At 39.6% G+C, this 26,396-nt stretch overlaps 3 protein-coding genes across 9 annotated transcripts; 1 reads left to right on the forward strand and 2 right to left on the reverse strand.

Annotated features, from left to right (window-relative positions):
• Positions 1-135: 135 nt before the first annotated feature.
• Positions 136-16,917, forward strand: acad11 (acyl-CoA dehydrogenase family, member 11). Of its 3 annotated transcripts, none has more exons than XM_042400243.1 (20): positions 136-356; positions 468-567; positions 1,474-1,599; positions 1,860-2,021; positions 2,112-2,276; positions 2,354-2,495; positions 2,634-2,755; positions 3,114-3,220; positions 3,649-3,760; positions 4,195-4,272; positions 4,427-4,565; positions 4,974-5,081; positions 5,912-6,010; positions 14,116-14,185; positions 14,944-15,029; positions 15,179-15,250; positions 15,463-15,617; positions 15,744-15,860; positions 16,232-16,341; positions 16,423-16,917. In XM_042400243.1, the coding sequence occupies exons 1-20, from the start codon at positions 235-237 to the stop codon at positions 16,535-16,537; spliced, it is 2,307 nt and encodes a 768-aa protein (XP_042256177.1). In that variant the 5' UTR covers positions 136-234; the 3' UTR covers positions 16,538-16,917. The 3 variants fall into 3 exon arrangements, with proteins under 3 accessions (XP_042256177.1, XP_042256179.1, XP_042256180.1); XM_042400246.1 differs by having other exon boundaries at positions 264-356; positions 468-541; XM_042400245.1 differs by lacking the exon at positions 5,912-6,010.
• On the reverse strand, positions 8,595-14,104 carry ackr4b (atypical chemokine receptor 4b). 2 transcript variants are annotated; one of them, XM_042400252.1, is made up of 2 exons: positions 12,183-14,104; positions 8,595-9,986 (listed from the first exon to the last, which is right to left on the reverse strand). In XM_042400252.1, the coding sequence occupies exon 2, from the start codon at positions 9,981-9,983 to the stop codon at positions 8,868-8,870; it is 1,116 nt and encodes a 371-aa protein (XP_042256186.1). In that variant the 5' UTR covers positions 9,984-9,986; positions 12,183-14,104; the 3' UTR covers positions 8,595-8,867. The 2 variants fall into 2 exon arrangements, with proteins under 2 accessions (XP_042256186.1, XP_042256185.1); XM_042400251.1 differs by having other exon boundaries at positions 8,595-9,989; positions 12,183-14,103.
• Positions 16,918-16,954: 37 nt separating the features above from the next.
• Positions 16,955-26,113, reverse strand: LOC121888619 (U2 snRNP-associated SURP domain containing). Of its 4 annotated transcripts, none has more exons than XM_042400239.1 (26): positions 26,007-26,113; positions 25,112-25,210; positions 24,854-24,968; positions 24,616-24,740; positions 24,444-24,514; positions 24,152-24,240; positions 23,970-24,005; positions 23,779-23,861; positions 23,442-23,607; positions 22,974-23,185; positions 22,545-22,588; positions 20,667-20,771; positions 20,493-20,559; positions 20,206-20,369; positions 19,952-20,114; positions 19,737-19,816; positions 19,527-19,614; positions 19,266-19,403; positions 18,944-19,133; positions 18,771-18,851; positions 18,591-18,642; positions 18,349-18,496; positions 18,144-18,254; positions 17,928-18,055; positions 17,596-17,781; positions 16,955-17,493 (listed from the first exon to the last, which is right to left on the reverse strand). In XM_042400239.1, the coding sequence occupies exons 1-26, from the start codon at positions 26,049-26,051 to the stop codon at positions 17,355-17,357; spliced, it is 2,925 nt and encodes a 974-aa protein (XP_042256173.1). In that variant the 5' UTR covers positions 26,052-26,113; the 3' UTR covers positions 16,955-17,354. The 4 variants fall into 4 exon arrangements, with proteins under 4 accessions (XP_042256173.1, XP_042256172.1, XP_042256174.1 ...); XM_042400238.1 differs by having other exon boundaries at positions 17,596-17,805; XM_042400240.1 differs by lacking the exon at positions 23,970-24,005 and having other exon boundaries at positions 17,596-17,805.
• Positions 26,114-26,396: the final 283 nt, after the last annotated feature.

The raw sequence follows: 26,396 nt of genomic DNA on the forward strand, positions 1-26,396 counted from the left end.
GTATTCTGCGAAGACCCGCCCCTACTCTGCCTCTGATTGGCTCTGACCCTGATATTGTTACCCTACCCCAAACAACTGCACCAACGAAGGCAACGAGTACCAGCCAATCAGAGGAAGAGTAGGGCGGGTCTTCGCGGAATGCGGGATTGTGTTCATCCATAAACGGTTCGTCCATTATCAACACAGCTAGCCCAGCAATGAACCTGGAAATTATTAATCCACTTTAACTGAGATATGGAAGAGTTGACAACTCCCGTACGACAACACCATAAGTTTAGTGTTGACAGACTTCAAAGATATCTGTCTGTCAATTCGCGGGTGTCAAATAATGACACACTCACTGTCAAACAGTACAGGTAAGTAAGACAGACAGTACAGGCTTTTTTCAATTTCTCAGCAACGTATTTTTGTGCAATTCTTGTTTAGTCAGCTCATAACAAGCTAACGGCTTCCTGTTGTATTATCAGCACTGGTCAATCCAACCCCACTTTCCTAGTCCAGACACCCTCCAAAAGCTATGTCCTCAGGAAGAAACCTCCAGGTGAGCTGCTGCCAGGGGCTCACAAGGTAAAGTTTGACAAGTGAATAACTTGGGTCATTAAGAAAGAAACGTTTTATTTCTTTAAATGTGTTTGCAGGACAATCGTGAGTTGTCACTTCTCCAGCAGGGGGAGAAACTTCAGTTGGTTTGGTCGATAGCTAAACCTGGGAGACATTCACATATTTGTCTATAATTACCAAGTTAAAGAGACTGTCAGGAATGAAAAGTATGTGACTTGTGAAAGCCACATTTACCAAAAAAACAATGAAAATATTGAGTAATTCCTCACTGCTTGTACCAAGAAAAACTTCAATAAAAATAAGAAACAATATCCATGATGCAAGGTCCAGTCATTTCCTGATAATTTCCTAGGATGTTTTCAATCTGAATTTTTCCTATAATTAGTACAAAAGTACCCTTCCAAGAACCCCGAATCCTGAACATGCATATCAGTTTAAGTCTGAGAATTATAGGCAACTATGGGCCATATCTCGAGTAGAGCTGAAACAATTTATCGATTAGTTGATCATCAGAAATTTAATCAGCTTTATCAGCTATTTTGATAATTGACTAATTGTCATTTTTCCAGCAAAATTGCCAAAATTTCACAGTTAAATGGACTGTGTGATGCTTTTGTTTGTCATATATAAAGATAAACTCAATGTTTTGGGTCTTGGACTCTTGGTTGAATAAAACAACACTTTTGAATATGTTAACTTAGGTTTTGGGAAATTTTACTGGCTTTTTTTCACATTTTTTCTGACATTTTATAATGGAATGTTATATTTTGTAAGATTTATCGATTAATCAAGAAAATAATCAGCAGATTGATCGATAATGAAAATAATTAGTAGTTGCAGCCCTAATCTTGAGGCTTGTGATATGGGTGATGTTTTAGTACATCATGTTTGAACTTTTGACTTTGTTTGCAGGTGGACAGGGAGTATCGGGTGCAGAAAGCCTTGTTCTCCGTTGGTTTCCCTGTGCCTGAGCCCCTCCTCTACTGCACTGATGCTGAAGTCATTGGAACAGAGTTCTACTTGATGGAGCATGTGAAGGTAAGTTTGTACCACCAAAGTCCAAACATGAAGTCACCAGCTATAAATCCCTGAATCATATTTATTTATTTATTGCTGTTTCGATTGACCTTTTCTCTATATCCCAATAATAAAAGATTGCTGATACACTCTGGCTGCACATGCCTAATCTATGCCCAGGCTTCTAAATAAGTACTTTAATATCATATAATGGTGTCCATGAGATGAAAATATACATATTGTAAAAAAGATGCTCTTGTTTACACATTCCTATTGAGCAGGGGCGAATATTCAGAGATCTTCGTCTCCCTGGCGTGAGTGCAGCAGAGAGATCAGCTCTGTATGTGGCTGCAGTGGAAGTACTGGCAAAGCTGCACTCCCTGGACCTGGTATCACTGAACCTTGAAGGGTATGGGAAAGGACCAGGCTACTGCAGGAGACAGGTGAGATAAAACATTTTATACAATTAATCAAAATAACCTTAACGGTTGGTTAGATTTGTAACACTCAGAAGTGTCTTTCCATCCATAAAGGTGTCCACCTGGACAAAGCAGTACACCGCAGCTGCTCACAGAGACATTCCATCCATGAATGAACTTTCTGATTGGTTGATGAAGAATTTGCCAGCCAATGATAATGAAGTCACGCTGGTCCATGGAGATTTCCGACTAGACAACTTGATATTCCATCCAACAGAGGTACAATATCTCAAAACAGTCATTCTTACCAATCTGAATGTGACTGTAAATGTATTACAATATATGTTTGTCATTAGGCACGTGTGATAGCAGTGTTGGACTGGGAGCTGTCCACCACTGGACAGCCCTTGGCGGACCTGGCCTACTTTCTCATGCCTCATTACTTTCCCACAGGCTTCAATGTCATCAGCACAATGGGCAGCTTAACAGGAATAGGAGGTAATGATAACAATAAATAAACACCCAGAACAGAATTAGAGGGTACAGAAAATTATTAGATAGAAGAACGTTATTGGATATGTGTGTGTAGACTCACAGTATATCCTTGTCTCTGTAACCTTGTCTTTCAATGAGCAGGCATTCCGACTGTGGGTGACCTGATCTCCATTTACTCGCGGTGCAGGGGGATCCCATCTGCTTTGCCGCAGTTGAATTTCTACCTGGCCCTGTCAGTCTTTAAGATGGCAGGAATTGCCCAGGTTTGCCTCTTTTTATACAAAGTTCAACTTTATATATATAAATTGGAATATAGCTTAAATGATATGATGAGCATTTTCACTATTGTCTGACATTTTATGGACAAAATGATTAAGCAATTAATTGAAAAAATAATTCTCAGATTAACTGATAATGAAAAGGTAATCATGGTATTTAGGTGCACCAAGCTCATAAAAGTAATAGATTGTTGTGAAATATGTTTTTTAAACTGTAAATTTAGCATTATTTTACATGGATACATACAATTTCTAACAATTATTTACACTTGACTTCATAACTGCAGAGTGACAGAGATTGATTTATCTTTTTCTTACATACTTTGCCTTTTTTATCTATTAGGGGATCTATGCTCGCCACCTACTTGGTAATGCCAGTGCTCCCAATGCAGCTCAGTTCAGCCAGTGTGTGGAGCCCTTGGCTAAGGTTGCCTTGCAGCTTGCACAGAGGTTGGTTGCAGTTATGGTTAACTGAATAATGTGACTGACAGATATTTAAGAAAATATCTGCAGATGTTTTTGCAGATGAGTTGTTTATCTATTTCATTATTCAACAGTTACTTTTAAAATAAGTTGGACTCTTTTTAGGCTTTAAATGACACTCTGACTCATATCTGTTTTGCAAGTGATAGAATTTGTGTTATTTACAAAGCCTCCATAAGCCGTCACAGTTGATGCTAAACTGTTTTATTAGCTTGTAATCTGAATAATACACATGAATGCGCTGTTATCAGACTTAATAGAATTAAGGAATAATTCAGTGTTGTTTTAGGTCAGAAAACAGATTTGTTCCGCCTGCTGACTGAACAGTTGGAATTTGGCATCCAGCTGTTGATTTCCTGCTGTCTTTTTAATTTGTGAGATATGTTTCTTTCCAGGTCTCTCACAAGTCCAACAGAAGATAGACTGTTACTCCAGACAGCTAAAGGTCAGGCTGTGCTCCAGCAGGTCAAAGACTTCATGAGACAATACGTGCTTCCTGCTCAGGAGGTCAGTGCCAAAAGCTGGCAAGAACAGAGGAAAGATTTGTTTGCTCAGTTGGACTTTTTACTTGCACATGAAAGCATTTGACAAAGCACAGCAGTTCATTCATCAGGACAATCAGGACTAATTCATTGAGCAAGAGAACAAGGGGTCTATTGATTGTATAAATAATGCTGCAGTGCAAAAGTTTGATGCTTAGAGATGGCGTTACAAATCTTGTTTGATTGTACTTGTGGAAGATGTGGGAAAAGAAGAACAGCACATAATCAAGATATTTTTAACTTTTTAAATTTGTTTCTCCTGTAGAGGTACCTAACAAATCATAAAGTTGAACAAACATCACTGCACTCCTTTATCCACAGGTTTCCACTGATGGAGAGTAGAATCAAAAGTAAGTGGGCTATGACCTTTACTACCAATCTACTGTGTTTTTTCTCCAGGAAGTTGCAGAGTACTACTCCAAACATGCTCAGGCTCCACAGAGATGGCACACTCCCCAAATAATAGAAGATCTAAAGGTAATGAAAATATATTTCTGTATGTCTTTCGTTTAGTTTGGAAGCCACATCTATTTTTCAGCAGGGATCTGTACAAGTGACGAGCAGTGACACAGACATAAACGTTGCAATCGTACAACACTCTGTATAATAACATGTCTATCTGTGTGTTCAGGTGAGAGCTAGAGAGGCAGGGCTGTGGAACCTGTTCCTGCCTGCAGTCAGTGGTCTCACTCAGTTGGACTATGCTTACATCGCAGAAGAAACTGGACGCTGCTTCTTTGCCCCTGAAGTCTTTAACTGCCAGGCTCCTGGTAAAACGCTTTGCATGGTCCAGAGATTGTTTAGAGGCAAAAAAACAGCAGAACACTAGTATATTTACAACATGACCTTTGCAATATTTGTATATACAAAAATGATTATATTTTCTCATGTTGTGGATAACATCTTCTGTAGCCAAGTGAAAAGCTCTCCAAATATCAACTTTTCTACCTTGTTTTTATCTTAACAACCATGCATTTTTGAGTTTATTCACTGGGTTTTGAAAAGGCTCGATTTAACCAAGGAGTTGTCTTTTTTTCTCCATTTACGTTAAAACTCCAAAATTGGTCTTTTTAGGTGCTTGTTTGTCAGATGAGGTATGATTAGAAGAGCATATTGTTTCCCAAAATTTAGCCCATAATATACTGGAAGACAGTGTGTTGTATTTTGCGCCTCCACAGACACAGGAAATATGGAGGTGCTCCACATGTTTGGCAGTGAGGAACAGAAGAGAAAATGGTTGGAGCCTCTATTGAGAGGAGAGATCCGCTCCTGCTTCTGTATGACAGGTATTTCCATAACCATGTCCACCTGCATATTCACAATTGTGAACACATGCGTCCATGTGATGGATCGGTGTGCTTCACAAGAAGACAGAACACAAATAATATAAATATCATCTCAGTTGAAAAGAGAGCGCACAAAGCCAAATATTTAAGAATTTAGGAATGTAGGAATAAAATACGAGGAAGGTTAGTATCTTTTAGAACCAGTGTTATGCCAAGTCACAAGATGTGTTTAAGTCCTCCAAATATTTGTTGTGGTTTTCTGCCAAACATTCCTGTGCTGGATACGGTTTTAGATGCTAATGACTCTACAAAAGTCTCTTTTTAAAACTCTACATGCCAACACTGAACACTAATTCACTATGAGTAATTTCTCCCTGTTGTTCGCCTGTTTGGTTTCCACATTGCCTGGAAACAGAGGCATGCTTTTTCCAGAGGTGATTACACTGGGTGTGAACGTCTATGTGGTTTTTGTAAACACAGATGGTGATAAGAAGAGTTTTCTGGATGTTTTTGTCACCAGGTTGGTTCATTTAAGACTATGAATGATGAAGAACAGGAACCTCCATCTTGTAGTGATAAACAATTTCGACCTCTGACTCTGTTTAGAGTCATCTCATGTTCAGTTGAAGGATGAAAATTGTGTGAGTGTGCTCTGTTCATATTAATCATGCTGCCTGTCGTTTGAGCTGGAATTTTGGAAAAATAACATAAAGCAAAAGCAAGGGACTGGAGATGTAAAACTTTTTAGATTCTCAATGCCTTATTTTTCTTTTTGGTGAAAAAAAAAAAATGTCCGGAGAGTTAAGCTGAAGGTATGATCCCTCCTCCAGAACCTGATGTGGCCTCCAGTGATGCGACCAACATGGAGTGCACTCTTCACAGGGAGGAAGACGAATTCATCATAAATGGCAAGAAATGGTGGAGCAGTGGTATGTTTATTTCCATTTCTGAATATATAAGTAAAATGAAAACTGAAACCTGTACCAGGAAACACCATCAGACCGCTTCAGACTCAATAAACAAACTGGTTCAACTTGCTTATAATAGTCTCCTTAAATTTATGAATGTTTTCATATGAGTAAACCTGAAATGTTTATAGTATATTATAAGCGTTCTCAGAAACAGTTGATTTTATCAAAATGTTGCTTTGATAAAACACTACAGAGATACAGTACATTTTTACCTAAATTGCCCACATATGGAGATCAAAAAAGGGCCGCAGGCTGGACCAGTAAAAGTTTACAGATTAAAACCACAATGTAAAGTCAGTGTGTGTCTATCAACTGACTCTAAATGCTCTAAATGTTAACATAGCTGGAAATGTACAAATCTTTTTGTTTAGGCTATCTGACTTCTGGATGGCTCAATAAATTAGCTTTGTTTATATTCTGTTTGAAAATTACTTAACAACATAATTTAATGCAGAGAAGTACCCTTCACATTAAGTCACCAACATCATGAAGCCTTAAGTGTGAGAGGATTGAATTATCGCTTAAATATTTAAAGCTCATATTATTGTTTTAGATGTTTATCATCCATCTCCTCAATCACTGTGAGCTGAAAAATATTCCAGATGTTTCCTCTGACACAGATGTGGTCTGAAGGTCTGACTCCCTGTTAAAAGGAAAACAGTTTTTTTTTTTTTTTTTTTTTTTTTTTTGCTTTGATTTGTTTATGGGGGTTTTTTCCTGTACGGAATCCCTTCTCGTCACAGGAAACTTTGAGCACTATGGTTTACCAAAAATGAGCAGAACTTCCATTTTCAAATAAATTGTTGTTATGCAGGGAATAGTTTGTGGTCTCTCATATAGGTCTTAGTTAGTCGACTTTCTTGAAATTTCCATCAGGCGAAAAAGACGTCTTGGGTTGTGAGAATGTCCTCTGCCAGCATGAACATATCCCTCTGTTAGGGAAGAATGCTGATGTGACATTTCCATGTTTCCAGCAATCTATTGCTGCTTTTGTGGATTCAGAAAACCATCTTATTCTAATAGAAATCAGACAATGGTGTGCCTCTGCAATGAGTCATAATGTCCAGGCACTCTCAATCCAACCACATTCAAAACAAAAGGGGAAGTAAAACTGAAACAATGTCGTGATAATTGAAATTATGTAAAAGGATCATGCTTTGTTATGGTAACTCATTCTTTCCATTGCCAGCTCCTCACTGACGTGTCACAGGGGTTTCCCAAGCTGCTGTCCAAGGTTACTTGGCAGCCTTGATGATGTGTCCCCTACATGCACCACAGAATGATAGTTTTTGTTTTTCTTTCCCTTTCTCTCTAAAATTTTTTGTGGCAAACTCAGTTGTTAGATGGGAGGGTCTATACATGTTCCTGTGCAGCTCTGTTGTGTGGGACCTATAAAATTGTCCCATGGGCATGAAAATGTACCAAAATGATTCCCAGACCTACAACAGCCAAAGGCGTTTGAGCACACTCTAAACAGTACACATGTTTACTATTATTAGAATACTAGTCTTATTATTTTGATCTATGATGTAATTCTGTGTTAATTAATTCTAATTAAATGCAGATCGTAAAGGTTGAGTTTAATGGCAGCTTATTGATACATCACTAAGTAGTGCCATGCAAAAATGAAAACTTCCTTGTTTACTTATTTAGTCTTGGTATGTTACTTGATACTTGTATTTAATAGGCACCCAGATATTACTGTTTGGAGACTATTGAAACTGTAGCCTTAACTTTTGTCCCTCTAGCCAGACACACCTGGTTTGTGTATTGTGCAGGGTCCAGTTCCCACATCTAAGCTGTAAACCAGTGTAAACAGGATGACAAACAGGTAGTGAAGATGGAAAGAAAGATAAACAGATGAATTGTTTTTATTCTAAAAGCATTTATGAGCTATCTGGTAGATCAGAGGGTTTAGCCAAATAATGTCAACCCCTCTCTGTCATAACTACAGTAGTGTAAACAGGCCTGTATAAAGCATTGCCAACTCTTGGACTATAGCCATCCAGTTACAGAAATTTGATCTGGTGACGGTATTCACTTGTTTTTATCTGGCTTGAACATATTGTTATGTGATGGCTTTGAGTCATTTCAAAGGGGGAAAAGATAAAAGTCACCCTTTTAACAGTCCAGAGAGAGTATTTATATACCACTAATGCGTTAAATCATCATGTAGAACTATGGGTCGTACTTCACTGCTAACCATTTGCTCTCTCAAATTCAGATTATTGAAATAATACGGATGAAAAAACACCTGTCATGCTTGAAGTTCCTCTGAGGAACATGCTTCTTAGTATTATACTGTTTCCTAGTTTGATGGCATGGTGTGGGGTCTTTCCTGCTTTTTGCTGCTCTGTCTTTGTTTGCTCAATGTTTTTCGACTTAATAGGTCACCCACTGTGCAATCAAGCCTTATTCCTTATCCCAACCCAAAACCACAGGATGTAATGAAATGAGATGCAGATGATCTCATGTAAGGCAGCACAGACTGTACGGTTTAATTTGATTTGTCGTGAGTAACCAGAGAAGTCCTCTGAGGATAGTTAGTTTCAGCTGTCTTTAATTGTCACAGATGTTAGAAGATGCATGTCAGTGAAAATCTTTGTTCTTTTATTTAACAAAATACATCATTTATACAAAATAGTGAGTGCATAGTAGTTAGTGCATATAAATTCCCTGTACATATAGATATTACACTGAGAGTTACTATTTATGGTTATGGATGTCTGTTTTGTTTGATAGTTAAGATATGTAGATTTATATACATATCATTTTCTATAGGTGCCTACAGGAAAACAGATACATGGTTTGAGTCTTAAATAGTAAAGGTGCTGGTGTCTTGATCTTCCGAACCAGACTGTGATTGCGTTTGAGTACGTGTGTTGAGTGCAATCTCCACCGCCGGCTCTCCGTTGACTTGTCTCGAGTGTCTCCCAAGTTGCTGTCCAAGACGCTTGACAGCCTTGAGGACGTGTCCCCTGAAGGAGGAACCAATGAAGGCATAGAGGACAGGGTTAATGCAGGCGTGAGTCAGTGCCAGGCTCTCTGTCACTTGGAGAGCGTGATCCAGGCCCTTGCTGACTTCGCAGTCAGTCACAAGCATGTAGATGATGTCCAGCGCTCTGCACAGCTTGACCACATTGTAGGGGAGCTGAGTGAGCAGGAATACGGCGACCACAGCCAGCAGAACCCGCAGGGCGCGCCACTTCCGCTCTCTTCGCACCCCAGCAGCCTGGCTGAGGGCCCGTCCCACCCAGCAGTAGCACACCACCATGACTAAGACGGGTAGCAGGAATCTGAGGGTCACCTCCAGCAGCTCCAGGGCAGCCTTTGCAGATCGGGCCATGCTGGGTGGGTAGATAGCTGTACAGGCCATCCGGTGATGGGAAGACTTCACTGTGGAAAAGACAAGTTCGGGAAGGCCAAGAAAGCTGGCTGTAGTCCACAGCGCCACACACACCAGGAGCCACTGTCTCCTTACGTGGGGGTCTGTCCCTGTCCTGCCTGTTGGATTATGGGCTACAGCTCGGTAGCGATCCACACTGATACACGCCAGCAGCAGCATGCCGCAGCTGAAGTTGGTGCTGTAGAGGAAGGAGGTGATCTTACAGGCTGCCGTACCCAACATCCAGCCATGGACGGCATCAGCCGCCCAGAAAGGCAGGGTGAGAAGAAGCAGCAGGTCCGAAATGGCGAGGTTAAGGATGCACACATCTGTCAGGGTTCGTAGTCGCAACCGTGATGTGTAGACCACCACTACCAAGGCATTCCCTGCCAGGCCCACCACCAGAGCCAGGGCGTAGATGACCGGGAGGAAGACGCCGGCAAAAGAGCGCACCGTCTCTTTGTCACAGACAGTGTGGGTGTAACTGTAATCATAACTGTCATTTGAGCTGGAGTCCTCATCGTCATGATAATAGAAATCCTCCATGTTCTGCTGTACAGAAAAAAACAGAGTGCGATTTAAATGGGAAAACATTTCACTTTGCCCTTTTTTAATTGCTTATGTTGTAATGTATGGGTTAGGTTATAATCAATCCATTGCATAACCATATAAGTTGTGCGTTATTATATAACAGATTGGTAGTAGAACAGAACAGAGTGCCTTTTTAAACCATGAGCTTCTTTTCATTAGAAACAGGAAATAAGAGTTCTTTCTGTGTTCTGCATCACAGGAATCTCTCCTGCATGGTTTGCTTAATGGTTTAAGCACTGTCTGTTTGAACTGTGCGTGGGCTTTAACAACCCTAGTGAACACAACTGTGTGGAAAAAACAGGAAAGAGACTGTCAGAGTATCTAATTACCTTTTGTATTCAGTTAGTTTGTATTCCGTTGGATACTAAGGGATCTAAAGGCTTTAGGAAATTGCAAACCTTTTGATGTACTACCCCTTTAATCACAATCTCTGACTATGAATCAACAATAAGAAGAAGATAATATCAGTATTCATAAATCTGTCAAAACTGACAGTTAAAGCTTCACTGCAAACTGATTACATCTACTGTGTATTATGTGGCACAGTGTAATGGCAGCTTGTAAACTCTGATCTGATCTGTGAACACACTGATCTACATGTACAGTTCAACGTTATTTACTTTCTCTTGTCATTTTGCCTGGAAAGGAAATACAGGAAGGTTAGAAAGGAGCATAACATGCAAGTGCAGCCAAGGACTCTGGCCAGAATCAAATCCCAGGATGTTGCTTTACTGTATATGGTGTGTAAAGGATCCACAGGACATCCCATTGAAGTCAGGCTTTTATTCAGACTCATGGTGTTTTTTAATTCCCTTCCCCGGTTGTTGGTTCCAGATGGAGATGCCTTGCCTGCTGAGGGCTGATAAAGTACAGTGCTGTGTGCACATGCGTGTACATGTTGACTGTCTCTGATCAAACTCAGATCTGTCTCATTGCCTTGTAAAAATATCTTGAAATCGCTTGAGGAACTACATGATCAAACTGAGTTGAAATTAATCATCACACATTGTCCATGTGGAATTTAGGAAACTGTGAAATAACAGCACATCTTACATGACTGATGATATAATTCCTGGCTGAGGATCAGGCATGAAACATTTTATCATTATAAAATCATTTTAGCATATCAAATTTGCTGCCGAGATGACAGCAGTGTTTTCATGAAAATAAAGTGTCCAGGTTTGTTATGTAATGTGTCCGTATCTCCCAAAAGGGAGCAGTGGGAGTTACTGAAACAGATGTTTGTCGGAACATTCAGAAATATGTCAAGTATTCCACTGTTGTCACCAGATGCTCTTCATATGTAAGGGTTGTATAATAGGTTGATACAAGTTTTCATATGTTTTTTGATGTGGTTGTTTGGTTATTTTTTCCTCACAGTCTAAATATAGAAATAAAAGACACACTAGGTTTTTTGCCACACAAACACTGATATATTTGGATATATAATTTAATAGTTAAAAACATTAATAAAAAATGGTTGATGAACTGATTATATAATTATATAATTAGGAAGACAGGCTTTTTTTTACTGATGTGTGTACAAACCTTTGAACAGCATCAGAAAAGCCTAATAACTTTAGATTTAGCTGCTCAAAGTTATTCTATATATTAAATTAATTTTGGTGGTGTGGTGATCTTTTTGTTTACTTTTGAATAACAAATTATACATTCATTTTATGTAAAAAGAAACAAAACAATTATGGATGAAAACATTTAAACAAAATCCCTGAGGCAAAAATTCTGTGTGTCCAGACAACTGTGATATAATATATAACATATAATACATAATAAATATATATATATATATATATATTATATAATAAAGAAATAAAGATAAACTTAAGTTAGTGCTTTACAGAGCTAAAGGTGACACAAACAGGAAAATAAAACAACATAACAGGCTAAGTTTAACTTGTTATCATTACCTAACTATGATAATGTCATAAAATAGACTGAGGACTTTGCTACTCTTAAGAGTAATGTGAACCCTTTACTACTGGAAAAACAAGGCACAAAATGTTTTCTGTATATGTCGTGATGTAATAAGTAAACGTAGTTAGTTTTCTTTGTATTCTTCTTGTCATGGTTTAATTGAAAATAGTAACAAAATATTGAGTAACATGACAAAATAAGTTGATAAGATTTTCTTACCTTGTGTCTGTTCCTTTGTGGGCTTTATTTCAATCTTTAATGTCCATACAAACAAACACTAAGAGCTGTTAAGGATCCTGTAGAGAAAAGTAGTATGCAATGCAGGACTGAAGTAATGCTCCTCTCCTCAGCCCGCCCCTCTGCCTCCACTGCTAGCTGACACGCCAGGAGCACCTCTCTTGATCACGTAGTGCACGTGTGTGTGCGTGAGTGTGTGTGTGTGTGTGCGTGTGTCTTTGTCCTTGAATGCGTGTCATGTTGTAGGGTAGACGGATAAGATGTATAAAAATGTGTTAATTCCTTATTGTGGTTCCATGCTTGTACTGCTTGTATCTTACAAAAAAAAGCTACTTTTTAACCTCAGATTAACTGTTAACTCTAGATGTCACGTAAGGGGTGCCTGACCTCGATGACTGTCCTTTTGTTTATGCTTATGAGACATAAATTCACATTCCACGTAGATCATCATGGTCGCATTTAAAGGCCAATTGTGGTTTGCAGGAATGCAGCCACTATTTGTTTGTTATAAGTGGCATGTGTGCATTTTTCCTAACATTAGTAAAGATCCTGTTGGACTAAACTTGTTTAGTCTGTCTTAAAAAATGTATGAATGATACTACTGTATTTTAGCTTCCTGGATTTTTTTCTTATGAAAACCATTTCCTTATTTCAGCTTCCTCAGAGACAGTCAATTTGTTTTTAATCCCTTCTGTCTCCCACTTTTTCCGTATGTATCTGTTTATAAATGAATAATTAAAAAAATCAACAAAGTGATACAGTTTGGGAACAAAAAAAAATCATAAAATTCTTAAAGCTCAGACAGTTTTAGCAAAGAACATCATACTGACATGAGAGTTCAAAAATGTCATAAACATAACATGCTTGGGTGTCACATTCTTAGTAAACAGATTACTGTGCTGGGAGGATTTATTTTCATTCCGGTGGTGATAGGACATGTAAGGGCATGGTTTGCTGTTACATGTCAACAGGGCTCACCTTGTATCAAAGGCTTCATAGGAAAACCCAACCCACCCCAGGCTAAACGGGCTTTCCTAGTCATGGCATTTGGGTGGAGTAGTGTGTAAATTTTTTTAGTGCTTAGTTACAGCTCAAGCATAGTCTTTTTAATGTTTAATGTTCCGCAATCAGAGAAGGAGCTGAAAAAACTAAACATCTGCCAGATTGTGTGTGGAAGCGTTCACATGCACTCGTGCTGTGGTTCTCATACTGTGAATATTCAGACTGTTGATGTGTATCGTCTGTAGCAGTCTGGAGTCCATATGTCCTGTCCTTAGGGGACAGTTTTGCCACTTGGAAAGAAGAATAAACAGGAAGGCAGACCACTGGTCATCCTCTCCTTGCCTAATAGATCCAAGGCCAGATGAGAGACTGTTTTCTTGATAGTGGGGTCCCAACCAGGGAGAGTAATGCTGCATTTGGTCATTATCAGTCTCTGCATTTGAGCTATTAGGTTATTAAATAATTCACATAATTCCTGCTGGTATCCAGTTTATGTAAAAGTGATATATGTGACGTTGCCCTCTAGTGGGTGTTTCATACAGTTGTTTATGTTTTTGCAGCCATAAAAGAAGCAATTTATTCAGAAATGTCTCCAGAAATAAATGTTCTGTTTCTCCCCCAAAAAATAAGATCTGCCTGACAGGCTAAATGCTACTCTGTGTGAGGGAATCCAACTCAGGGAATGTAAATCAACCGGTGGATGTCTCAGATGACTGTTCTCAAGCCATTAATCTGTCACTGGCTCCGTCCACGTTTTTCACTTCTCCAGTAAACTAAGCTTCCACACACTTGAGTCATAGAATGGTTAAAGACCGAATCAGACTGTCAAAGCTTGTCCCGTTGTTTGCTTTTCCGCCAGGCGGCAACAAAACATGAATACAAATTAACCAGCATTTCTGCCTTGTCCCTGCAGGTGCTGGCAATCCCCAATGCAAAGTGGCCATTGTGATGTGCAGGAGCAGTTCTCGGGATGTTAGTAGCAGGTCAGTAGAACAGTCATGTGGTGAAGGATGTTTGCATGTTGTTTTATCTCTGAGCTCTGGTGAGAGGGAATGTACAAAAAATATTTTTCCTCTCTTAGTGCAAGAGTTCAGGCTTCTGACGTCATGTTTTCATGATTCAAGTTATTTCCGTTAGCAATATTCTAGTTCCATTTCTAGTTTGATATCAAAATGTTTTGCACTGTTGCGCTTTGGAGGATATTTCTCCCACTAACCTTCCCTCTGTTCCTTTCTTGTAATAGATATTCCTTTGTTTAGGAACAGGGTGTACCCTCCAGCAGTAGTCCACTGTAATCTTTCTGCCAATAGGTTTATGTCACATCCAAGAAAAAAATTGATCCATTTAATCTTCTTGACAGTCAAATTACATGCTGATATGTAATTGGCAATAATCTCTTTCTAATGATCCTCAGTTACAAGCATTTAGGATGGTAATAAAAAGGATTCTAGAAACAACCACTCCCAAAATATGTAATATGCTTTTTCTTCTTTTGTTGCTACAGCAGCGTAACCAGATACACACCCAACCCACCATTGTTTGTAATGTAAGAGAAAAGTAGTTGTCATGAAGGCTGCAGATTGTCACTAGCAACGGGTGCTGCAAAATATACATTTAGAGAATGTATATTAGAGAATGTATATGTATATTATATTTTTCAAAATGGTGATTATGAAATACTTGATTTAGACAAAAATGTTGAACTGAGATTATAATGTTCTGTTTCCTTGGATTTTTGTAGGCACGGCCAACACAGTATGATCCTGGTACCCACGGACACACCGGGTGTAAAGCTCGTCAGACCACTCACTGTGTTTGGACAGGATGGTAGGATTATGCCTGTCATTACTCTGTCTTCATGTGCTGCTGATATTTCCCACTTTTTTTCTAAAATATTCATTTCCTTTTTACATACAGCTGTAAAAGATGAGCTGACCTGAGTTCACTAGTTTTTTCCCCCATGTGTCTTCGCTCAGATGCTATCCATGGTGGCCACTTTGAAGTCCACTTCCTGAATGTGCGAGTCCCTGCCTCCAACATTATTCTGGGTAAGAAACTGTACTCCTGTATCGTTTCCATTTATTTATTCGCAAGCATGTCACACCATAGCCATGGAAATATATTATCCCTTATCAAAATTTTTATTGTTTTAACAATAAAATTATATTGACTTGTTGGTGTATGAGGTCAGTAGGACAGACATAATTTTCCTCCTCCACTTAGTTTTTAATGTTCTGTCCTTCTGTATTATTGCTTCCAGGGGAGGGCAGGGGATTTGAGATCGCTCAGGGTCGTCTGGGGCCAGGCAGGCTGCATCACTGTATGAGGGCTGTTGGTCTGGCAGAGTTTGCACTGGAGCTACTCTGTCAGCGGGCCGCCTCCAGGCGCACATTTGGCAAGAAACTCTACCAACATGTGAGTGTACATTTACCCAGAGAATACTCCCAACTTCAGGGCTGTGGTTGCATTAGTTCAGTGCTTTCCTGCTGTTGACATCTAGTGGACAGACTTTTAGATACAATTTGTGTTATGCGTGTCTAGGAAGTTGTTGCTCACTGGATAGCGGAGTGCCGTCTCATGATAGAACAGACCCGCCTGCTGACTCTACATGCTGCACATGCTCTGGACACACTGGGTAGCCGGGCTGCTCGCAAACAGGTAAAACTGTTAAGTCTGTGTTGAACATGATCATGTACTGTGTCCCAAATTCTATATTACATACTTATTTTTATAGTACACTGTTTTTGCACTTAGTATACAAGAAAAACAAATTTATGCTAAAACTACTATAAATGTAAAGACTGCCACCTACAATTAGCTTTAATTTTTTCCACCAGGGAGCAGCTCCTTCATTTCCTTTGAGTATTACATTATGGAAGAATATTGTGCATTAACAGTACACTCAGATCAAGGTTTTTTTTTTCATGTGCAAACTTTTGAGTCATTTTTCAAGGGTGTAGAAACTATATATGCAAACCTGTGTAGAAGAAGTCTTCTATTGTTAACAGTGTTTGCGGTCTCCTCCCTAGATTGCAATGATCAAGGTAGCAGCTGCCAGGATGGTGTGTAAGGTTGTGGATTGTGCTATACAGGTATATGGAGGTGCAGGTGTGTCTGGAGACTTCCCACTAGCACAGATGTGAGTATCGTTTGTACCTAAATGGGAAAGAGCTTTAAATACATTGCTTTCTTGATGCCATATCGCCACATTCCTCCGCAGGTATTCATATGCGAGGACTTTGCGTGTTGCTGATGGTCCAGATGAGGTGCATCTCTCCTCCATTGCTCATCTAGAACTGAGGGATCAACTTAAGAAGGCACAAGCCAAACTGTAAAGTACTGGATGTCATGTGGCCACATCAGCTTCACTAAATTGCTATAAGCTATTACACTGCCTTGTTCAGACTGTTAGTAATATTTTGCCTTAACAAAAACTGATTTTTCACTTCCTGTGAACTGTTCAGATGTAATGGAAGATGGAGAGTTTAATTAGCCTTGTGATCTCAAACATCCTTTATATTAAAACAGGGATTAAAGAAAAGATTTGCGAGCCTGAAAGCTATCCAGGAGGAAATGTGTACAATTACTTTAAAACTGCTCTATGCCTGAAGGCAAGCATGGTGCCTGAGAACTTTAAGCCTTGTTAAAAAATAAATCCTACAGTATTTTTCTAAAGAATATACAGTAATGTTAATAAAGTTAAAATCAAATGTGACATTCTGCAGAGTATCTGTCTACATCACCACATCATGTTTGATTAGAAATGACACAATTTTATTACGAATTTTTGTTTTTTATGTGAACTACAAAAACAGAAAATGACAGCATGAATATAAGACTATTGTCATCACACTCTTGTACAGGTGTGGTCTACCACATGGATGAATTCCATTTGGGAAGTGGTGGGGAATCAGGACACACAAGCACATTATTTTTTTTTACAATATAAAACAGCAATAGCCCCATCTGTTTTATATACCAGATGGAAACCCATGCAGCACCCTCCACTCTTCATTGTCTATACATTAACATTTAGGCAGAGATCTTCAGCTGCCAAATCATTTAAATCTTTTATACAATACGGCGCAAAGTAGGTAAGAATGGGGAGGGAGGGAAAAAAAGGCTGGTTTGTAGGTTGAGGGGAAAGAAGTGTCAGTGTTTGCTCTTCTTTGATTTTTTGTGAGACCGGTGAGGGGACCTTGATTTGGAGCGGGACTTCTTAGCTGATTTCTTGGGCGTCCTGGAGCGTGATCTCCTGGATCGTTTGGGTGTGCGAGGTGATGAGGGAGATCTGGAAGGAAAAACATATTTAAGTTTTAACTCCCCCTGCAATTAACCAACGTGATTCAACTAACCAGAGAGAAATAATGTCTGCTCAACTGTGATTTCGTACCTCTTGGAGGACTTTTTGTTGCTGGACCGAGGGGAGTCTTTATGAGAGGAGCGGGAGGATGTGTCTTTTGAGTATGAGCGGTCGGAGCGCTCTGATCTTTCTGACCGCTCTGAACGGGGTGAAGACGACCGTCCTCGTCTGCTGCTGCTCCGCGTTGGGCTGGGTGATCCACTGTGACGCCGCTTCCTATCAACCGGAGGGGACAAATATCTGTCAGATAGGAAATTAAACAAATCCCATGTTTTATAAAGAATGCTCAAATACTAGAACTGCACCTTTACTGATTGATAAACCTGACACCAGCAATGCAACCTGTCAACTGGTTATCTCACCTCTCTTTTCTGGTTGGTGTGTCCTCCTTCTCTTTTTCCTTCTTCAAGTCTTTGATCCGTGCTTCGGCTTTCTCCTTGTCTTTCTTCTCCCTCTCTTTCTCCCGTTCAAGTTTCTCCTTTTCTTTTTCCTACCGAAGAAGAACAATAAATGACCCCGATGTTGAATCCTGTATGTCATGTAATCAGTAGTCCAATTTGCAGAGCATAATTCAATACCTTTTGTAGTAGTTTGTCCCTGTAGTGCTCCACCTGCTCCTGAATGCTCTGGCCAGGCTTCTTGGGCCTTTTCCCTGATTCCAGCTCATCCTGGAACTTCATGACTTTAACCTTGGTGAAGAACACAAAGAAGGAAAATGTTCAAAACAATACATTTTATGCTGTTGTGGTTAGTATTTGGGTGGTGGTGACTATTGTTAAGTACCTCTATCTCTCTCAGCTTGGTGCGTTTCTCCTCATTCATTTCAGACATCTTGGTCTTAATATCTGGGTCATCTCTGATGGGGTTAGAATAACTCGGAGTATCTTCTGAGCGGGGGCTCTTGTCATCATCATCGCTGTCCTCCTCATCCCTTTAGAGGTGGACACATTTTTTAAGAAAAAGGTTAGGGTATTTGCCGTGTAACAGAACAGACCATTATCCTCAAAAGACACTAAACAACTCACTTTTTAGTTTCTCCTGGCTGCTCAAATATCTCCCATTTTGAAGTTGTCACAGCTGAGGAGCAAACAAAAGACAACTAAGAATGAAAACAACAGAACTGGTGACACATAGGTGTTTTTTATATGCTGAGGTCAAAACTTCTTGTACATTAAAACTGAATAGTTGCCACCTAAATGTCTCACCTTGAGCCTCTAACTCTGACTCGTCCACTGCTTCCCATTTTGAGGGTGCTACCTTGAAGGTTGCCTCCTTGGATTGATCAACTTTAAAGACAAGGGAAATAAAAAAAAAATTTAAATTGAATCACTGTACAAGTCGTCATAAAATATTTTATGTTAATCTCTGCACCACTCACAAGGTATCCCATCTATGTCCTCCTCCATTGGCTTGATAGGAACACCATCTAGGTCATCCAGAGGGGCTCCGTCGATTGGGGCCCCGTCAATAGGTCCTGCATCAATCGGTACCCCATCCACGTCCTCCAGTGGAGTTCCATCTACATACTCCACTATTGGAGCCCCATCAATGTCCTCTGTTGGCTCAGGCTGGGAGGAACACAGTACAAAAAAGATTCAAGCTTAGGAGTTTAATAAATGATGGCACAGGTTTTGAAAGCAAAGTTATTACAAAGAGAATTTTGAAGTACTGTATTGGTGAAGTCTCATTACATCATTTACCTCCACTGGGACGGTAACAGGCTCCTTTTCAACGGAAAGATTAACTAGACCCAGGAAGATGTTCTGCAGCTTGATAAGGAAGGGGTCTGGATACACGGCCCACTCCTCCCATGCACGGAAACATGACATCACACGTTGCTGCCACACACAAGAAAACAAAACCAAGACAAGACGGCTGAGTGACATACTACAAGTGACAAACTGATAGTGTAAATTACTCTATATGTTTAGTTTACTGAGCAGGAAGTGGATATTTGGTACCTTAAAGTTTTCACACTGAAGGTGGCCTTGTATCGTTTTGTATGTCGCATTGAGGTCTGAGAAAATCTGGCAGAGCTTTGTCTCAAAACTGTTGAGAAGAGGATCAGAGCAATGATGTGAATTTAAAACTGACGTAGTGACTTTGGAATACTTATCTTGAACTGAAAGTGCTGTGTAAGAGAGTCCGAGATTGTAAACTGCATGACTTACTATTTTCTGTAATAAGAGGCGTTGGCTACTTTGGCAGAAGAGTTATACAGCACATCAGAAACGAGATATAACCGTGCAATCTGAAACGTCAAGGAGAAAATATTAACCCCAACAGAATGTTTCTCAAGATAACGGTCTACCACAGATTACTAATTTAATTTATTCAATTGAATTATTGGTCTTCTTCCCAGCAGAAAGCCAGTGTTATGCCTTGCCTTTTTCGGAAGAGGGGTCTTGAGGATAGAAAGGGACTCTGTGACGCACTCCACAATCTCCTCAGCAGCTTCTGCGTGACTGAGACAAAACAACATGGCTTCTGCTATGTCTCCCCTCCTTGGAGTCAATCCACGCAGCATCTCCTCTAGTTTGTCCCGCTCTCTGCAGGAATGAAGAATCAATGACGGCAGAGTGTTTTATAACCGACCTTTTAAGTGAACCTACGTCAATATCCATGAGTAAATTGTCTTACTCTTCTTTCAAGCAGCCTTTCTTGCTAGACTCCTCCTCTTCCTCCTCTTCTTCACCGTCATCATAAGGACCGTGGAGGTATGGATTAAGAGGAGGCGGACGCCACAAAGAGCCATTCTTAAACATTCTAAAGTCCTCTGTTCGCCATTTGCCCGGTGCTTCACCCTGAACAAGTAATGATTTCAGAGAATATCAAAACATATTCTGCTTGACTGTGATCCCAGAACATTATGTTGTTCTTAAGTTTTGGGCAGATGCCACTGGAATTTTTAAACATAGAAATCAAACCTGTAGTATTGAGTACAGCTTCCACCGGTAGTAAACATGTGCTGGGCTCTGGTTCTCAAACAGAAACCTTAAAAGAAAAAGAAAGGAAAAATAACATCACAACTCTGTAAAAACAACCTTTTAACTACTGGAATGACAACAATCCACACATTTCTGATGTGCAACCGCACTGACCTGTACATGGGATTATTGATTTCTCTGTTCATGATCATGGCTTCAAACATTGGGCCTTCACGCACCACAAACTCGATCATTCGGTGGATGAGAGAGAGCAAATTCCTACAAGAAAAACACAGTTAAAGCAAACAGATTCAGACTGGCCGGACTCTTGAGCACTACAAAAAGCCTGTCTGTTCAATTTATGCTTAGTTTAATTTATGCTTGGTGGTTTGACACTCAGAACAGTTGCCTCTCAAAAGACATACTGTAATGCATGATTGATATATAAAAAAAAAAAAAAATGTTGCAGGGCATAACTGCAGCTGTTGCCTACAGCAGGCTGTAAGTGAATAGTGTACTGCCATGGACTTGATATAATATGTCTGGGCAGAAGACATCACTTCAGTGACTCAGCCAAAATATATATACTGGCTGAGTCATTTATATATATATTATATAGATGTACAACAACATTTAACAACTCCTAATTTACTGTTGCTAAATGAAGAACGAGGAGAGACATATCTTATTAGAGACAACAGTCAAAAAGTGTCACATGACCAGGCATAAATTAATTGTACTGTGACTATGCCTCTGGGCCTATGCACAACATCAATGTATAAATTGCTGGTAAAAATCAAAACTTTTAAAGTAACAAGTGCTAATAGTAAAACATTCATATGAATTAAGACTTAATTCAAACTAACAATTCAGGTAACAGTAGATTTTTTTTAAATTGTGTGCAAATTGTAACAAAGTTCATCATAATGTTCATGTCTGTGTTCTTCAAAACTACAGTGCAACAGGTTTTAATTACATTGCACCGCCTGGACCGTTTCTTTGAGATCTTCCTTGATTCAAATAGTACAAAATGGGAAACAAGTGAAGTTGAAGGAGTTGGGAAAGTAGGAGCGAGACATTGATAAGACACTGTAGTGACTGAAAAGTCTGTCAATACGATGCCTTTCAATTCTCCCTCATCTCCTGACTAATATGAAGTGATGAAGAACCAAAGCAGTATAGGATTATTGGCCTAAATTGGCTAAATAGCTTATCTAGTGGTGGAGCTGGTAATGACTGAATACAGTGCAAATAGGATCACTAGAGTTCTTTTGTGACAATTTCTGGATAGAGATACATGGTGCAGGCTGCATACAATTAGCCTAAAGTGGCCAACAAGACAAAGGATGTCTTTCATTTGACAACACAGATCACATTTACTTGTATTGGAGCCGATCGTACCAATGGCGGGGTAAAATTCTGTATACTTTCCCAATCCATCCCATGATGCTTTTCAGGTCCCTCGCTGCTGCAGACAGTTCAACTTGTGCTGCTCACCAAGGCCAATGTCAAAGGTCATATATAGACTAATACTGGCAAGTTTGGATTTTCTTGGCAGGGGCCAGATTTACTGAGCTCCCGATAGAGTGACAGAGGCCAAGGGGGAAGACGGTCTGAGTGAGCAATGGTCAGAGAGCAGGAACTACAGATCTAGAATCAACAGACTACATATGTGGCAGAGTAACATGTCACTAAAGTTGAGCAACACAATTAAATGTTGATGTATGGATTGGAACTGTGATGGACTTGAGTCATGATCTTTGGCTCTAAACAGCACATTAAATAAGCACTATATTGATGTTTGGCTACGTATTTAAAAAGGGAACATGAGTGATGGTGGAATGTGAAAGAGCTAGGTACAAAACAAACTTCAGTCAGTATTATTCTATGTACTAATATGAAGACATTATACAGTTGCCTCAACCATTGCTCACCCATACTGACCAGCCCCCTGTAGCATGCAGTGATCAACTGATCAAACTTTTTAGCTTCATTATGGGATGTTTTTTTTTCTAAGTTTGTACACCAATTTAAAAAAAGAAAAACATGTACCTTTCTGTTGGGATAACCACTTTGACTATGGCTTGCGACAGAGTCTGTATATGAAGTCACATCAGATAATAAACATAGAATGTGAGTATTGTTAAAAGGCAACAGGTGAAAAATATAAAAAATGCATTTAAAAGTGCAAAGAGACAACAACTTTCCTTTACTGCTGTCAGTCTTACTACAGGCCAAACACCCCTGACACTGTACTCATTAACCATAAACACTGCATACTTCCCACACAATAACATTTTATTATGCCAACTCTGATATTCAGTGCAGAACTAGTTTAACAATACAAAATCTATCACTTACAGAAACTAGGATTAAAACCTTTACTGACCGCTCATTATAAAAGGCTAACATCTTACCAGCAGAATTAACAAAACACTGCCATAACCCATGTGAAAATACTAAGCTGACATTCTGAGTTACCTTATCAAACTCCTCCTTGTTTTTAGGTGGAGGAAGCAGGGGAGCATTGGGGTTCTTTAGCCTCTCCCGGGGCTGTCCGTTGAAAGGAAGGCCGGAGGGAGGCGGTGGGAGTGTGTGCTCCATCATGGAAGGAGGGATGTAGATGGGGTGGGGTGGAATGGGCACACCTTTGCCCCATCCTAATTTCATCTCAAAGTTCATTATCATCTTTCCTGTAATGGGGGTAAAAAGACATTGTAATATAATAATAATAAATAATAATTATTTTAATAATACATGATAAGTAATTTCACCCCCGAGACATTCATAAATGTATTATGTACTTTACACTGGAACCAGACGCTGAATAGCTTAGCTTAGCATACAGACTGGAGTGGAAACAGGAGGAACAGCTGGCCTGGCTGTTCAATGTAACAAAATCAGCCTACCAATACTATTCCTTTAAATATTCATATTTTAAAAACGTACCATTTAAGTTTTTGAGTGCTCGCTCAGCATCCCTCCTGTTCATGAAAGCCACAAAGCCACAGTTCCTCTCCCGAGCCCTCTCCTCGTCTGTCCTCGGCCACATGATCTTCACACTGGCCAGCGGGCCATAGCGGCCAAACTCTTGACACAGCATCTCCTCATTCATCTACAAATCAGAGACAGGAAGACATACATAAAGAACATGATTAGTTTTAAGATGGAAACAGGGTAAAAATCTGTACTGAATAACACCTGGAAATCAGGGACATAAGCACAGGCTCAAATCAAGCCCTCCTATACAGATTAAAGCAGTCAGTCAGTGCTTTAGTGTCTTCACCTGTGGATTGATGTTTCCGAGATACAAGTTTGTAGTGGATGGGTCTCCAACATCATGGGAACCTGGTGCACAATCATCCAAAACTGCAGAGACATAGAAAAGAGAAAAAATTCCTACGACTGTCTAACAGGACAAAACATGTTCTTAGCAAGATGAAGATATTCACGGCCACTATATTGAGTCAAAATTACCACTGGACGGACGGTTTCTCCTTGAAGAACCATCCGCTAAAAGAAGCAGAAAAGCAGTATAAATTTTGTTTCAGGGTAAAAGTGGAAATGACGGGTGGGGAGAGGAGTAAGGCGTGCAGGACAGAGGCCATTTAAGGCCAAGTTAGAACATAAACACAGTCAAGCAGCTTAAAGACACTTACATGAGCGCCTTCCGTCCATTCCCGAAAGAGGTTCAAAACGACTAACACGTCCTTTCATCTTGTGTCGTTCATCCCTTTCCTCCTGTATTCTGCAGGAAACAGCATATATGTAAAAATTATTACTACTTTCATGATCATTTAAACTTCATTTTCCTGGAAAAAGTGAATAGTCCAAGTGTACTCCTCCAAGCAACATGCTGTTTCACTTTTCTACTATTTCCCACATCAACACCTGGATTTCCAAAACCCTAAACAACTAAAATGGTTAGCAGATTTGTGTGTTGACACGTACTGTTTAAGTTCTTCTTTGAAGAGCTCCAAATTACTCTTCTTCTTTTCCTTTTCATTACCTTTCTTCAAAGGCTGAAAAACAGATGTGGAAATATGATTAGCACAATAAAAACAAAGCAGTATTTATTATAGCAGTAGGCGAGATGCTACTTTTTGACCGTGACAGTGCTTACATGTCTTTTGTCTAATGCTAAAAACTGAGGTGGTGTTTCCAAAGGCAAGAAGCTTTTCGTTTGGCTCTCAAAACGTGATTTGGGCTTATACAGCTTTCCTCTCTTCTCATCAGCTGCTGCTTCCTCTGGAAGGAGAAAGAATGTGTTAGTTCGTATGTCATCTTTTCCAAGTCAGAGGATGTTGCAACTTGTACTTGTGCATTAACATATCATGCAATCCATTTGGTAAATACTGTACCCTTTGTTGCATTTGCAATACCACCACGGACAAAAGCCTTAACTTTGCCTTCCCCTCCTCCTTCAAATGCAGCAAGAAACTCCTCATAAATCTCTGCTGCTGCCCGCTCATCCTCCTGAACACAGAAACCAGTGTCAAAGTAAATAAATAGTTAATTCATATAACGTCAGCTGATGCAGTTTTTGCAAAATATGTTAGGCCTCAACATGGATTATGTGGCTGATATTATAATACTTAAAAACAACCCATCATACTTACTTTTTTCTTAATTTCATCTTGTTCCTTCTTGCTTAGGGTCCTCTTTGCCACTGCCATTTTTCCAATACTGAAGGACTTGAGTTTGCTCTCAAGCAGCGCCTGCCGATGTAAACAAAGCATGGTTGGCTTTCAACAGGTATCTTTTAACTCTTAATTAGGTGCATATGAATCACATACACACAGGCCATCACAGAAATCATTTCCGCTTCAAACAGTGTTATTATTCAAATGACAACTAAGCATGACAATTATCATGTTGACAGTGAAGTGAAGCGAGGTCAGTTACCGTAATACCACGCAACTCGCGCTACACTGTTAAATGGATTGTGTTCACTCGTAGTTTTGTGATCATAGTTCAGACCTTATGTGGTTGCACTGTAATTAACATTTACTGCACATTTCCTATTTTGTTGAGGTCGGATATAAAGCAATAACAACAATTGGGTAAAATTAGCCAGAGGCCTACAACCTGGTATCTGCTACAGCGCCACCGACTGAATGCGACGAAATAATGACTGTTGCAAGGAGCTACCTAACGCTGAGATATTGTTATAGGCCCGAACTCCCAAATATTTAATTTACTGTTGTTACACTCAAGCATATACCCACCACACATTGTTCTTAAGATTAGCTATAGCTTTATCAATCCTGTAAATTAGCTGTGAGTACAACATTCCTTTCTGGATCAACCGCCTGCTTGTGGAAGCTAAAGTGTTAGCTTAGCTTAGCAACATTAGCCAGTGTGGCTAACACCGCTGGGTGCACTCCTAACTCTCGTCTCTTGCAAGCTAAAAACACATAAAACACTCAACGTTGTTCAGGCACACTAATATTCACATTGTTTTCACTACAGAAGATAAGACCGAGCTAATGCAAGTACAAACGGTAAATTCACCTTAGCGCTAGCTTTCTGAGAGCCACCAGGCGTACGGTCCGCCATCTTTTGTGGAGCTACATAAAATCGATCTCCGATTAGAAGCCAGCGGCAAATGTGCGGCAAATGTGAAAGTCTAGGCGACACAGTCAATCACCGAGTTAATGATGACTAAAACTTATTTTCTCACTCACTCTCAGTTCATTTCAGTTCAATTCAAAGAGGCTTTATTGGCATATGAAATAGACGTTTACATTACCAAAGCAAGTGTGAAATTAAAACAAAAAACGTACATAAATAGAAGAACTGTGATTTTGCTGTCTGCTAGAAATACAGTAGAATACAGTACAGTGGTAAATACATACATACAATACAAATAAGTGAGAACTATATAAACACTGCAACATTTTT

Source organism: Thunnus maccoyii, chromosome 21 (assembly GCF_910596095.1).
Source record: "Thunnus maccoyii chromosome 21, fThuMac1.1, whole genome shotgun sequence".
Classification (NCBI taxonomy): domain Eukaryota; kingdom Metazoa; phylum Chordata; class Actinopteri; order Scombriformes; family Scombridae; genus Thunnus; species Thunnus maccoyii.

Coding starts and splice junctions, on each gene's coding strand:
- acad11 (XM_042400243.1), top strand. CDS start 235: ATGGAAGAGTTGACAACTCCCGTACGACAACACCATAAGTTTAGTGTT. Junction 3,761..4,194: donor ACGTGCTTCCTGCTCAGGAG/GTCAGTGCCAAA, acceptor TTTTTTCTCCAG/GAAGTTGCAGAGTACTACTC. Junction 16,342..16,422: donor GACTTCCCACTAGCACAGAT/GTGAGTATCGTT, acceptor ATTCCTCCGCAG/GTATTCATATGCGAGGACTT.
- LOC121888619 (XM_042400238.1), bottom strand. CDS start 26,051: ATGGCGGACCGTACGCCTGGTGGCTCTCAGAAAGCTAGCGCTAAG. Junction 24,741..24,853: donor TATTGCAAATGCAACAAAGG/GTACAGTATTTA, acceptor TTCTCCTTCCAG/AGGAAGCAGCAGCTGATGAG. Junction 20,115..20,205: donor AAAGGCTGCTTGAAAGAAGA/GTAAGACAATTT, acceptor TCATTCCTGCAG/AGAGCGGGACAAACTAGAGG.
- ackr4b (XM_042400252.1), bottom strand. CDS start 9,983: ATGGAGGATTTCTATTATCATGACGATGAGGACTCCAGCTCAAATGAC.